This window comes from Xenopus laevis, chromosome 5S, assembly GCF_017654675.1.
Source record: "Xenopus laevis strain J_2021 chromosome 5S, Xenopus_laevis_v10.1, whole genome shotgun sequence".
Classification (NCBI taxonomy): Eukaryota; Metazoa; Chordata; class Amphibia; order Anura; family Pipidae; genus Xenopus; species Xenopus laevis.
This window is the reverse complement of record NC_054380.1, coordinates 93,554,833-93,570,187: the sequence shown is the minus strand read 5'-3', so window position 1 is coordinate 93,570,187 and position 15,355 is coordinate 93,554,833. Positions and strand designations below refer to the sequence as shown.

General features: G+C 38.3%; 2 protein-coding genes across 9 annotated transcripts in view; one reads left to right on the top strand and one right to left on the bottom strand.

Annotated features, from left to right (window-relative positions):
- The window catches only part of atp13a4.S (ATPase type 13A4 S homeolog), a 63,750-nt gene extending 59,601 nt beyond the window's left edge, over positions 1–4,149 (bottom strand). For 2 of the 4 annotated variants that reach the window (XM_018264465.2, XM_018264466.2), the window contains exons 1-3: positions 4,038–4,149; positions 3,562–3,645; positions 3,185–3,263 (exon numbers count right to left, since the gene is read on the bottom strand). In XM_018264465.2, coding sequence (XP_018119954.1) covers positions 3,185–3,263; positions 3,562–3,575 — 93 coding nt within the window. In that variant the 5' untranslated portion in view covers positions 3,576–3,645; positions 4,038–4,149. 4 annotated transcript variants of the gene reach the window in all.
- Positions 4,150–7,375: 3,226 nt separating this feature from the next.
- Positions 7,376–15,355, top strand: part of opa1.S (optic atrophy 1 (autosomal dominant) S homeolog) — a 61,452-nt gene continuing 53,472 nt past the window's right edge. For 2 of the 5 annotated variants that reach the window (XM_018265674.2, XM_018265671.2), the window contains exons 1-6: positions 7,376–7,533; positions 9,330–9,642; positions 9,944–10,040; positions 10,504–10,611; positions 11,132–11,185; positions 12,158–12,231. In XM_018265674.2, coding sequence (XP_018121163.1) covers positions 7,517–7,533; positions 9,330–9,642; positions 9,944–10,040; positions 10,504–10,611; positions 11,132–11,185; positions 12,158–12,231 — 663 coding nt within the window. In that variant the 5' untranslated portion in view covers positions 7,376–7,516. Of the gene's footprint in view, positions 7,534–9,329; positions 9,643–9,941; positions 10,041–10,503; positions 10,612–11,131; positions 11,186–12,157; positions 12,232–15,355 lie in introns of those variants that run through there. The other 3 variants (XM_018265675.2, XM_018265673.2, XM_018265676.2) reach the window with 2 other exon arrangements.

Genomic DNA, 15,355 nt, shown 5'->3' with positions numbered 1-15,355 from the left:
CTGGAAGCTGCATGACATAACCAGAGTACTGAATATCAGAACTGTTTTTCTTTCAGTTGTCTCACGTAAAGCAAACACAATTTCTGAGCAATGTCTAATAGATTTTTATTTAATGGTCAAGTAAAGCCCAGTAAAAATGCCTACTTTTATGGCATAGTGCTAAAGTTCCACTTCTTACAGTCAGTACCAATGGACAATACATTATCCTGGGGTACAATGTAGATGATGTACATAGACAACCCATTCGAGAAGAATAGGAGGTAATTGGGAGTTGCACATGTGTGATGTACATAGACAACCCATGCGAGAAGAATAGGAGGTAATTGGGGTTGCACATGTGCAATACTTCTACCAGTGTTTAAGATATAAGTGCTCATTAATGATTGGGAGGGCAGGATGCAAATTGCACAAAACACATATAAGTCACCATATTTTCACCCTGCCCCACCATGAGCTCATGTTGGCACATGTCATGATGTATATCCATCAGAATACAGGACCTATTCCCTATGAACAGTAAATGAAGAGTTGTTGCTGCATGATCACATGATATAGTGGAAGATACGTCTATCTGCATCAGGTACAGACATCCACCTTCATGTTATGACAAGTATTCAAGCCAGAACTATATATATTATATTACTATACAGTATATATATATATATATATATATATATATATATATATATATATATATATATATATATATATATATATATATAAACTTCAACTCAAAGAACCGCAGAACCGCACCATCCATGACTTTCAATGTTCAATAAAGAGAAAAATTTATTATCAACGTTTCGGCTCTGTGTCTCGAGCCGTCTTCAGGATAAATAAAGGTTGCAACAAGTGCTGTTTAAACCTGAGAGAGTGTTACACAACATTAACCTTCCCTTTGATTATATATAGAATTGTGCAGTGTTATAGTTACACACAATAACATGGTCTTTTTTCCCCAAAAATTCCATTTTTAAACCATTCTTCAGTTTTTTTGTTCTGTGCTCTAGGTGACGATGGGAATCCTCCTCACAGTGGGACTTGGGCCCCTGGTAGGGTTCGGATGGTGTGCGATACGACCTGTCAGAACATGTGAATGCCAAGTTTTGAATCAATGGATATGCCTACTTCGGGTTAATCATTTGAAGCACCAGCAAACCAGCAACTTGTAATCGTATGGGGACTCCAGAAAAGGGGCAGTGTATACTTCACCCCGGGAGTGATGACCCCGAACGTCATGTGGAAAGATGGCCCCTACTGCTATGTAAGGAGATGCAGAAGCGCTACTGGCGCGCAGAAATCACCCATGAAGGGTTAATATACGGCTGTGCGGGACCGATTGATGAGTGACTTGCCCGACGGCGGACTTCTCCAGTATTGGATCCAGTAAGGGTCAGCAAGGGAGGCTGTGCGACATGGATGGGCACTAAGACCAGTACGAGGTCGCAGAGGCGCATTGGACGCATCGGAGGACGGAAGGAGCAAGGATTACTGACAGGTCGGCTCGCGATTATACACCGTACCGTACCTACTGGCGGGGCGACAGCAGAACAGGTAAATGGGTGGGGGTTCCCTTGCCACATAGAGTTCAGTCTGTAAGGGCTGCACGCACCGGCGATCGTTGCGAGTGGCGTCCACGGAGTGCTTTTGGGAAGCTAGTAGAGCAAAGTCCGTGACAGCTACGATCACCCAAGGAAAGGGCGAGTAGCGCACACGGATATTTTTAAATAGTTGCACACATCGCGGGTGGCACTGCACTAGGGTGGGTTGGCCACTGAAGCTCCACATTATTGGTTTAATACATTAATTTTAATTTTATGAAGTGGATTATACACTAATTATGAGACAAAGGAAGTGGAATGATGTCATCAGAGGGGGTCACGCAAGTTGTTACACGTCACGGATCATTTGGCGGGTGTTTAGGGTACTTAATCACTGTATGTTTGTATGCACAATTTATCCTGAAGACGGCTCGAGACACAGAGCCGAAACGTTGATAATAAATTTTTCTCTTTATTGAACATTGAAAGTCCTGGATGGTGCGGTTCTTTGAGTTGAAGTTTATATGTTTTTTTTGATCCTGCACACAGGCACAAATGCAGTTTACTGTGTGCACCAGCAACTAGTTTATACATACATACATACATACATACACACAAGTATATGAGGAAGAAAAAGATATAATCTTGTCAGACTTTTATATTATTGGATAAAAAACGAGGCATGTAGCATTCCCCTCCTGCAGTTATGTCACCTCTTTCCTGTAGTTTACAGATCAGATTTTTATATTCAGTCCCATTACTTTAACACGCACAACTTGTAGGATGCAACCTGTTGAACCAACTTCATGCAACAAAATCTTCTGTTTAGTTTTGCTCTTACACGAAAGGCACTGCATTTATCTGCTGGCGGCCACATAAAAAGCAGCATCTTGCAGGCCAAGTTACCCATCTGTACATGCCCATTTAATTATTTCCAGTTACCAGAATGGAATGTTGCTATATGATTGAGTTTACTTCATGTTAATCTCTGATTTGGCAATCCATATCGAATTAACAGTATTCTAGCAATAGTGAGCATATTCTCTCAGACTGTGGGCCAGATTTATTTGAGAAAAACACATTTATTAAATAAAAAATGAATACTGCTATCAATGGAGCACAAACTAATCATTCTAAATTTTAAAAAAAACAAGTTTAAGCTTTATCCTGGATAGACTAAGGCATGAATGAAGGAAATCAAGCAAGTTACTCCTCTCTTGATGACCTGGTAATCCAGAGAGTGAATGAAGCAAGTTCTGCTGGTTTATACAATTAAGTACCTTAGGCAGTTCTTGTCGGCAGTCAAGGAGAATTGCCAAGCAAGTGATCTCACAGTGCCAGCTAAGCCTCTGGGACTTACTGCTCACATACAGCAAGAGGAATTGCAACTTTTAATTCACACAAAAAACTGTAAGTGTAAAATGTGCTTTTGTTATATAGACACCTGGGATAAAGTGTGCTTTGTTTATATACTGTACATCTGGGACCCTAATTATTTCAACCACATTCTTACAATAGCACCATTAACAAGTGAATACTGTACTGAGGGTTTGCCAGCACATCAACACAGATCAACTCTAATTCAGGAAAATATTCCTTTGATCCAATAAAGTAAGAATTCTGGCACAACTTTAGTTACTTACCATTTCATTTTCCTCTCCTGGATTGAGTAATGCCCGGTGTCCATCCTTTTGCGCTTCACCCATCAAAAGCAACAAGATTCTATCCAGCAGGGAATAATACAATGTGAGTACACCCAGCAATCCTCTGTGTTATGTACAAGAGAGGCAAATGTTTTTAAACAGTGCACACCTTCTCTGACAGGCGTATAAGCATGCAACTGCTCCTCCTGCAAAGGAACTCCACGCAGACCCCTCCTCCTAAATCAGCCAGGTGTTTAACCCTTCACATGCCAGCAGAGCTTGTGCACATTCCAAAACATATCCATTGTGGAATGGAATGCAACAGAGTTAGAAATAAAACATCTCCGCCAGCATTTTTATCAAGGCCAGGTACTTACATACAAATACACATGCGGTACAGCTACGGATTTCAATATGCTGGTGTAGTACTGTATATTCAGGGTCCTCATCACCAAATGTATCTGTGAATCAAACACCCATTTATTGTACAATGCTGCAAAATATGTTGTGCTTTATAAATACTTTAGAAGTAATAATAGTAGTATCATACAAATTGCAGTTTACTCCCATAAACCCATCTTCAGAATCCTTTACTGTAAGGGGGTTCCTGCTTTTGTTAATGTCCAAACCAGAAATATTGTGTAAAAACCTTAAGCTGTGTAAAATGGCAGAAGGTAAAACAAAAAGTTGCTGAAATGTATATACAGTAAATATATATGTATTGATTGTCTCACTCAAGTACAATATATATTTACTGATTTTGCTAATTGACTCATAGCCCCAGGAGGGCATCCAAAAGCCACCAGCACAATTTTGAACCTAAACAGTTGTGTCAAAATCAAATTTTACATACCTAGATTGTTAACAGACACAACCCTGATTCAACCCTCGATCACTAGGTCACCTGCAATAACAGCCCAGCCACTACCCCCACCCCTGTAATTTGAACTCTAATTAAAGATTACCCTCACCATTAGAGATGTCGCGAACTGTTCGCCGGCGAACTTGTTCGCGCGAACATCGGGTGTTCGCGCTCGCCGGAAGTTCGCGAACGTCGCGCGACGTTCGCCATTTTGGGTTCGCCATTGTTGGCGCTTTTTTTTGCCCTCTCACCCCAGACCAGCAGGTACATGGCAGCCAATCAGGAAGCTCTCCCCTGGACCACTCCCCTTCCCTATAAAAACCGAAGCCCTGCAGCGTTTTTTCACTCTGCCTGTGTGTGCTGAAGAGATAGTGTAGGGAGAGAGCTGCTGCCTGTTAGTGATTTCAGGGACAGTTGAAAGTTTGCTGGCTAGTAATCGTTTTGATACTGCTCTGTTATTGGAGGGACAGAAGTCTGCAGGGGTTTGAGGGACATTTAAGCTTAGGTAGCTTTGCTGGCTAGTAATCTACCTTCTACTGCAGTGCTCTGTATGTAGCTGCAGTGGGCAGCTGTCCTGCTTCTGATCTCATCTGCTGACTGCTGCAATAACAGTAGTCCTTGTAAGGACTGCTTTTATTTATTTTTTTGTTGTTTTACTACTACTACTACTACTACTACTATAAGAGCCCAGTGCTATTAGTCTAGCAGTGTTGGGGAGTGGGACTGGTGTCCCTGAAATCACTAACAGCTCTCCCCCTACACTATCTCTTCCAAGCACACACAGGCAGATTTTTCAGATACATTTTTGCCCTTGATCCCCCTCTGGCATGCCACTGTCCAGGTCGTTGCACCCTTTAAACAACTTTAAAATCATTTTTCTGGCCAGAAATGTCTTTTCTAGATGTTAAAGTTCGCCTTCCCATTGAAGTCTATGGGGTTCGCGAACCGTTCGCGAACCGCTCGCATTTTTGCGCAAGTTCGCGAATATGTTCGCGAACTTTTTTTCCGACGTTCGCTACATCCCTACTCACCATTGAAAAACACTGATCCCACACCCCCAAAAAAGTCAAAGGAAGTACACGCCTACACTCAGTGGCATTTCTAAGGCAGGCGTCTCCTGCAACGCTGCCCCCCTCAATGATTAACTTTCCTGCATGGCCGCATGTCTAGGGGGCCACACCACTAGTGTGGAGAAAGCAATTACACTCTCTGGCAATATAAAAGTTACATTTCTGGTTTAAAAAGTTACTAAGAGCATCTTTTTGGTAACCTACTGGGTGCTGCCACCTCAGACAAGTTTTTCAACTCACCTCATTGGCACAGCTCCCCTATTTACAAAAGTTTCTTTTTTTTTAACCAAAGGTGTGCACAGAAGTACAATATGGAACAAGACAACATGGGTACGGGTTGGATGTGGGTACTTCAATTGCAACATTTTGTGGGTAAGGGCCAGGTGTGGGTTTTGTGGGTTAGGGTTGATCTTGGGTTGAGTATTTCCTGACCTGCACATAGAGTTGGCACTTTTTCTGGAAAAAAATACCGGCCTTCCATTATATTTGTAATTTTTCACTATTAATAACATTGGGATCAACCATAATTTTTACCGGCCATGTCGGTAAAATACCAGCCAGGTGGCAACCCTACATGCACATGACTAGTCACAACTAGGGTTGCATACCTCCCAACTGTCCCTTTTTCGGAGGGACAGTCCCTCTTTTGACAGCTCAACCCGCAGTCCCTCATTTGTACTGGAAAGTCCCTCTTTTCTCTGCACTGAACAGCCAGAAAAAGAAACAAAGTTTCTCACTTAATTGGCTTTTAGCAGAGAGCCCAGAACACCTAACAGGTGCAAATAAGATACTTTGTAACAATTTTGAGACACAAAAACACAGTTTAGATAAGGAGAAATATTTTCAAACTTTCATAACCTGCCAAATTTTGTAAAACGAACATGGTAATTAGTTTGGCCACAGAAAGGGGTGTGGTCAAAAAAATTGCTGCGCTACGTGTGGGAAAAAAAATTTGTCCCTCTTTTTACTTCCAAAATGTTGGGAGGTATGGGGTTGCCACCTTTATTAAAATTTTTTACCGGCCAGTGGGGGGCGGGCACCAAAAGGGGGCAGTCCGTGATGCTAAAAGGGTGCGGAGCCACGCGGCGTGCCGCAAAAGGGGCGGAGCAACATCGCACATCGCTGGAAAAAAGGTAAGTTATTTTCGAATTGGGGGCAGGCCAGGGGCTTTTTTTAAAGGGTATTACAAATTACCGGCAATTGTATTGCCGGTAAATTTGTAATACCGCCCCCGGCCGGCTAGGCCGGTAAAATACCGGCCGGGTGGCAACTCTATTCACAACTCAATAAGGCACTGGCAGGGTTGCCAACTGTCCGGTATTTTACCAGTCTGGCCAGTAAAAATGTTGGTTGTTCACAATGTTATTAATAGGGAAAAAACATAAATATACTGTATTGGAAGTAAGGTTTCCACCTGGCCGGTAAAAATGATGGTTGATCCCAATGTTATTAATAGCGAAAAAACACAAATATATAGGAAGGCCGTTATTTTTTTCCAGAAAAGGTGGCAACCCTAGGCAGTAGGCACTAAGTATGTGAATAAAGGAACCCATGGAGGTTGTATTGCAGAAAGCAATAACATGTCCATGCCATAATAAAAATTTGTCAGCAATTTCTAGGAGACTAACCCATAAGTTCTAAAACTTTGAGGCTAAGTTAAGGCACCTCCCAACATTTTGGAAGTAAAAAGAGGGACAAAATTTTTTTTCCCGCACGTACCACAGCAATTTTTTGACCACACACCTTTCTGTGGCCACACCCCCTAATTACCATGTTTGTTTTACAAAATTTGGCAGGTTATGAAAGTTTGGAAATATTTCTCCTTATCTAAACTGTGTTTTTGTGTCTCAAAATTGTTACAAAGTATCTTATTTGCACCTGTTAGGTGTTCTGGGCTCTCTGCTAAAAGCCAATTAAGTGAGAAACTTTGTTTCTTTTTCTGGCTGTTCAGTGCAGAGAAAAGAGGGGCTGCGTTTGAGCTGTCAAAAGAGGGACTGTCCCTCCGAAAAAGGGACAGTTGGGAGGTATGCGGCACCACAAAGTTTAAGTGAGAGAGAAACCAGAATGGGAGTTTTGGGCTGAAGGCTGAGTTTCTGGCTGCCTTGAATACCACCTGGTCATACGTATAGAAGGTTCACAAAGTGACAAGTATTATGCGATCTTACATTTGTAACCTGGTTAATACGCTAGGGGCTATTTTATGTATTTTGTGCAGCAAATGCGGAACCTTTCCTATCCGGAACTATAGGTGCGGTAGTTGTTCCGACCGAGCCTTCTAGATCAGTAGTCCTTTCCTTACCCGGAAGTGTATCTGTTGTCAGTTCCATACGTGCCCTTGCCTGTCAGCTTTGCGGGATCTGTATGTGAGGGAAATACGGGGGTTAATCCCCGTCGCCCAAAATGTTGCGGGCTGCCTGGTGAGTTGCCATTGTCCCCCCCGACAATGCGTTCCAGTTCATTATTTTAACCTTTCATATTGGCATCATTGCTCTTTCATTCTGTCTGGAACACATGGGTACACTGTGTGTGGCTTGGCTCCCTAGCAAATGGCAAGTAGCTGCTGCAGTCATAGGATTTGTGAAGCGCTTGGCAAGCTTTAGCTTCATCCCTGAACTGTGTTGTTGGTTCTCCTGTCATTGTCCTTGTACAGAACACAGACACACCTCATTGGGACTAAAGGAGCAGCTAAAGCTGCGCAGTAAGAGGGAGGATGAGACGACACAATTAAAGGCTAGCAAAAACTAAGCATGGGCATTTTCTAAGATATATACCAGGGGCTTTGTCTGATCAGGGCTGTGGAATATGTGGTGTCTGTCTTTTTAGAATAATAATCCTGAGAAATAGCTCAGGATTGTGTGAAGTTTGGGGTCACTAGGAATAGGGTTACACAGTTGCACAGCCTTCTTCCATATTCCACAACACGGCATGGCTCATGTAAAGGGGTTGTTCTCCTTCAAACTTGTTGATCTATCTGAAAAGTTGTTTTCAGATAGATCACTAAAAATAAAGACTTTTTCCAATTACTTCCTTTTTTCTATTTGTGACCGTTTTACGAATAATGAAAAAAATTAAGTTTAATTTTTCACCTTATGTCTTTCTAAAGCAGCTGTGTGAGGGGGGTGGGGGTGGTCACCAACTCGGATGTATAAACTAAAGTATGCCAATTGTAACGGTTCAGAATCTGCACCTGGATTACTGAACTGCCAGACCGAGACTGGAACATTAAACTTCAATTTTGGAAATGACGTAGAAATAAAAGATGGAAAATTATTGAAAAAAGTCTTTATTTCTCGTGAACAGTCTGAAAACCAGCTTAACTGAAAAAAATGTTTGGAAGGTGAATGACCCAACCAAATAGCTGATCTGATGAGTAAAATTGATTGGTGGCTGTGGGTAGCTGCACTGGTTTAATTTAGCCGCTGTATTAGTAAATTAGCCGCGCTGTGCTTATTGGTTAGGTGTTTATAACCAAGTTATTTTGTGTCTGAATTAAAATATTATGTAACAGTCTTTCAGGGAAAAAAGTTAGAAGCCATATTTGTGTCATTATAACTCTTACACTTTATACTTTTTTTTAGCACCACCTCACAAAGGGTCAGAGCTCCAGAAATGTGTTTTTTTTTTCTTTTTTGTGAAAAATAAAAGCAATGGGGTTGCTCCCTTTTAATGTATTCCAAGCAGTGCCACATTCTATTCTATATTCACATTCTATATATATAAAGAGTGTGCCATAGTATTTCAATGAATAGGGCTTTGGCTGAATATCCCTTTTGCCTCTTTTGGCTAGGAAGGTTATACAGTCTTATGTTATTTCTTATACTAAACGTTCAAAATCTGAATTTGAAACTAAAGTCAAATTTTTCTTCCTGATTCCTGTGAACACAATAAAAATAAACCAACAGTTCACTGAGAAGCCCTCTTTATCTCACAACCTAACAGGCTGCATATGGGAAAGAGAGGGTTTCTCGGTGGACAGCTGATTTGTCTGCCAGTATGGACTAAGCAGTGCTGAAAGAAAGCTCATTTAATGCTAAGTATACCTCCCTCTTGGTATATCATTGAGCTTTGCTATAGTCCATAGGAAAATGTCATCCCTACTTGAATATCATCGGTACAAAACAGTTGGTCTTACTTTGCGTGTTTTAATTCTCATGCATGACATTTTTACAACTAGATGGAATGCATTGTTAATTTTTTCTTTTAACAATTACAGCATTGTTTGCCGAGGGCTGGTAAAGAAGCATTCTGTAAATGATACCAAAATACCTGTACATAACCTACATTTTCAGAGAAGTTGCCATTCCCATTTTTCAAGCTTGAAGATCCACAGGCCTTTACCAAGAATATCAGCACAATGGTACTCCTCTCTCTCTCGCCTCCCACCACGGAAAAGCAGGCTTTTCCCTGTGAGCTATGGATTCCACGCTAAACGTAACTTTTGGGTAGCAAGGTTGGCATCCCGATTATTAAAACTGCGTTATCTTCTGCTAGGATCTGCTGTTGGTGGTGGATACACCGCAAAAAAGGTACATGTGTTTGCAAACCATCTCCTAAAATTTGTCATTCTTATTAGAAATTAGAAATGTTTTCCTGTTATTAACTTCATTTGAAGAAAATAACTATGGTTGCTAAATTCTTATTGATGGAATACTCTTTGTTTATATTTTTAAACATGAGCAGAATGCAAAGTATAAGGAATAGTTCAAAATGTTCATAGTTCATTGCTTGTTTACACCGAGATAACATTCTGGTATACTTTTAAAACTTCTTTTTCCAGGGTATCTTCTAGTAGTTTACAGTAACAATTCTTTTTGTTTTTAATTTTAGACCTTTGATCAATGGAAGGATATGTTCCCTGATCTTAGTGAATACAAGTGGATAGTGCCTGACTTTATTTGGGAGTTGGATCAACACATTGATTTTGGTTAGTACAGACCATAACATATCAGCTAGAATTTTCAATTATTTATAAACACTTAACTTTAAAAATATGGTTATTTGTCAGAATTGATTCAGATGATTTATTCTGTCAAATACATTTTATGTGTATAGCTTGTTACAGTTCAGCAATTCTGAACCTACTGCTTTGTCCCAAAAAGAATGAACATTGCATTCATTTTAACAAGGTACACATCTATGGGGACTTAATGAATCTGCAGAAATCTTTTCCATGTAACTACTATGGAAAAACACTTTGTAAAATTAAACTTATTCGTCATTTTCCCCAATTGGTTAGCACTGTTTCTGTTTGAGAAAAATTTTTTTATGACTAGACCTTGACTATATTAGTAAAACAGAGTTTTTAATTTTTTTTTTTCAGTTAAGGTTTGTGAGCATTGTTTTTTCTGTTTGCTTGAAATGTTAAAAAAAGTCTTTCTTGTTCACAGAAAAATTAAGTAAAGCCCTTCCTGATGCTGAGGAGTTATCCAAGCTTCTACCAGACTTTGAGAAGCTGGGAGAAAGCTTTAGTTTATTAAAGGGATGGTTCTCCACAGGTAAGGAAATTTGAACAGCTGGAAATACACAAAGGAGAATACTGTAGCTCATGTATAGTAAACTTTTATCATCCCAGATGTTGTGGAACTACAATTCCCAGCATTCCTCCATCAGATGACTTGGCAGAGGGATACTGGAAGATGTATTTGCTCAACACCTGGAGCACCGAGGGTTGATTATTCCTGCTATTCTGTAGGAGCTATAGTGTATTATACTATGTGTATTAACTCATATAATATGATATCACAGCAGTGTTTTATTTACTTAAACCATTTCCACACTCTACTTATACGTTTCATGAATAAATTAAATTGTCATGTCAGAGGAGGGTAATGTTGTTGTTAAGTTTTGATATAAATGAGGTTCATAGTTAATGCTTAGCAGTATGTTGTGTCTTTCATCTTTACAAAATGATATCACAGATACAATAGGTTTCCTTTCCAGTGCTTAATAACATGTTTTCACATTTCACAATATTATTGTTCCCCTTTTTTTTTTTTTTTTGCTGATTTTTCACAGGTCACAATTTGGTTAGTGAAGTCATAGGACCTTCTGATCTACTTCTGTTTTTAGGTGTGTAAATGCCCTGTCTGTTGCCATTATTGACAAGCTAAAACATCAGTTATAACATCCATTATACAGCCTTCTAAGTTACTTCAGTACTATTATAGTCTGTGGGAAAATGAGAGTTAACCTCTTCAAATGTCAATAATTTATAGTATGGCCCTGTATATGGAAAGGAAGCCTAAATCTAAATATCATTCCATGTATTTCTTGTCTGCTTTTGATGCCATTTTTGTTTCATACATTTGTATGCCATTTTGCTCCACAAATTCAAAAACACTCCCCTTTCAGCTAAACAGCATCATTTTGACAGTTAAAGGAGAACTAAACCCTAAAAATGAATGTGGCTTAAAATGCCATATTTTATAAAATAAACCTATAGCATCAGCCTAAAGTTTCAACTTCGTAATAGCAGCAATTATCCAGTACTTCAGACTTGTCACAGGGAGTCACCATCTTGGAAAGTGGCTGAGACACTCTCATGCTCAGTGGCCTCTGAGCAGCTGTTGAGAAACTAAGATTAGGGGTCCTTGCAAATTATCAAGCAGAAAATGAGGTTGACCTGTAATATAAGATGATGCTTCAGGGCTGATTATTAAATTCTGATGCTAATTACACTGGTTTCTGTGCTGCCATGTATTAATTACTAATCAGCCTTATATTGTGACATTTATATTCTATGATCACTGTATATTTTGAGTCGGTCAGTAACTGACATTAGTACAGAGCATGTGCAGTGAATCAGCAGAGAACAAGATGAGGAGCTACTGGGGCATCTTTGGAGGCACATATCTTCCCTGCTAAAGGGCTGTGGTTGCCTTGGGCTGGTATAGAACCCCAAAACAAAATGTATAACATTTCTGCCGTACTTCTTTAGTTACTTTTTAGTTCTTCTTTAAAGACCTGTTATCTTTTCTTGAGTTTTGCGCTATGCAGGCATAAAGCAAGATAAAGTATGTTTTTTGATTTCTTTTGTGTCAGGCCCAGGAGGGGAGACTGCCTTTAAAGCCACAGACAGCCAGACATTTGAGGGTTCTGAAAAACAGTTCAAAAAGGTAAGATAACTATATGCTAAGCTTAAATGGGTTCTGAACTCTACAAACATTTAAATTCTTGTCAAAATTGTGCCTCAGAGTAAATGCATTTTCAAAAACAGGCAGGTTTCTGGACCCTCATAACTTCACCTTCTATGGGAGACAAATTTCTTTAATCCTAAATCATCTGACGCCAATCTGAATCTGTCAGTTGAAAAGTATTCACGTACTTTACCTTCATTAGTATGGTATTCTTTTTTTCACATCTGCAACAACTCCTGTTTAACTTTAAACATAGTGTATATTTTTTTTCCAGCTTCTGAAGTATTTCTCTCTATTCAAACTCTCTCCAGCATGGACAGATTGTAAAACTAGATTTTCTTAATTTTAAAATGGTGAATCAAGCATGTAGCAGCATACGTGGGATTTGCAGAAAATAAAATTCAATTATATAAAAATAGACAAAAATTGAAGATTGTTTGCAAACAGTGTGCTGGTTTTCACATTCTTCCTCTTAAAACAACATAATTCGCTATAAGCATAGAGAAGAATTTGAAAACGCGTACTGCTTTATATGCTATATTGCTAGTTTACTATAAGGTGACCACCCTCTTTAAACTAAAAGTATAAGTCTAATTTATGTTCAACCTACTGCATATTTTATTCTTTTGCGTGCCAGTGATTAACCTAATTATAGTTACAACAGAATAACATACCACTGTACAGGGATATCTTTGCCACAAATGGTTTTGCTACAGATTTCAGTGTAAGATATATCAATTCTTTTGTGAATCTGCTGGTAGATATCAGGTGTGCTGGCCACACAGATTTGACACTTGGTTGGGGAGATACTTTGCATATGCCAAAAAGTTCAGTATTGACTAAATTTGTATTTTTATCAAATTCTTAGTAGTTTCTATGTACTGTAAGTCAAAGGTTTTGATCTATTAAGTTAAAGGAACAGTTCAGCATAAAAACTGGGTAAATAGACAAAATAAAAAGTTGTTTCTAATATAGTTAGGCAAAAGTGTAATGTATAAAGACTGGAGCGACTGAATGTCTAACATAATAATCAGAACACTAATTCCTGCTTGTCAGCTCTACCAGACGGTAACCAATAAGTGACTTTAGGGGGGCCACATGGGATATAACTGTTTGCTTTTGAATCTAACCTGCATGCTAAGGATCAATTGCAAACTCACTAAACAGTTATGTCCCATGTGCCCCCCTTAAAGTTACTGACTTACTCAGAGTTAGAGAGCTGAAAAGCAGGAATTTGGGTTCTGTTATGTTAGACATCCAGTCACTCCAGCCTTTATAGATTACATTTTTGGCTAACTAACTATATTAGAAACATTTTTTATTTCGTACAGCCTATCTATTTACCCAGTTTTTATTTTTACACTGAACGGTTCCTGTAAAGGTTATTTATATATATATATATATATATATATATATATATATATATATATATATATATATATATATATATATATATGTCGGTACAGTGAACGCACTCCTTCTGGATATAATTCAGTCGATGGTGGTGCGTTGGTCAAAGTTTGATAATACAATCCAGTAAATGGAAATGAACCTGTGAATAAAGACACATTTATTTCACTAAATATGAACGAGTGTGGGTCCATTTATTGGATTATATATATATATATATATATATATATATATATATATATATATATATATATATATATATATATATATATATATATATATATACAAATAGTCAAATACAAGAGTCCTCTGCACTCAACCCATTATCAATATATTTAAGACAGCGACATTTTGTGCTACTGCTACTGAAAAATGCCTTACCCTTTAAACAAAACAGGGATTGTTTGTCCATATATTGCAATATATTTAAGCTGGCCAACTACGTCAAAGTCATCCCATATCTGGCCAGTCCTATGCTCAATTTTATCTGATTCATTAAGAATTCTATTGCTTCATTATACATTTTACAAAGGGACATGGTTTTACCTGCAACTTAACTTGCTGCTTTCAAAGTAAACCTCCATACTTGGCTGCCCTTTTATTAGACACCAGTGGGATCACCTGACTATAGTTGGGAAGGGTGGGAGCTACAACATGGAGCTGGTCACTGCTCCTGTATAAACTATAACAAACAAGGGAAAGTTGTGCTCACCACTATTTTTTAAAACCATTAGGCGGGGGTGCAATGAGGCTGTGACCACAAAATACATATAGACAAATACAAGAGTCCTCTGCACTCAACCCATTATCAATATATTTAAGACAGCGACATTTTGTGCTACTGCTACTGAAAAATGCCTTACCCTTTAAACAAAACAGGGATTGTTTGTCCATATATTGCAATATATTTAAGCTGGCCAACTACGTCAAAGTCATCCCATATCTGGCCAGTCCTATGCTCAATTTTATCTGATTCATTAAGAATTCTATTGCTTCATTATACATTTTACAAAGAGCTGAAAAGCAGGAATTTGGGTTCTGTTATGTTAGACATCCAGTCACTCCAGCCTTTATAGATTCCATTTTTGGCTAACTAACTATATTAGAAACATTTTTTATTTCGTACAGCCTATCTATTTACCCAGTTTTTATTTTTACACTGAACGGTTCCTGTAAAGGTTATTTATATATATATATATATATATATATATATATATATATATATATATTCTGTCGGTACAGTGAACGCACTCCTTCCGGATATAATTCAGTCTATGGTGGTGCGTTGGTCAAAGTTTGATAATACAATCCAGTAAATGGAAATGAACCTGTGAATAAAGACACATTTATTTCACTAAATATGAACGAGTGCGGGTCCATTTACTGGATTATATATATATATATATATATATATATATATATGTATATGTATATGTATATATATAATATATATATATATATATATATATATATATATATATATATATATATATATATATATATATATATATATATATATATATATATATATTGCTTTTAGGTTTGTGCAAGTGTTGTGTATACCCAGATCAATTGCAATGCAAAGTGCTGTCTTACAAATACAAATAAATGTTATGGACTCCTAGTTTGTGAACTGCCATTTCGTGCTTTGAATGAGGAGACTGCTGATTTTGTTTGTTTTGTCAGTTCAAGG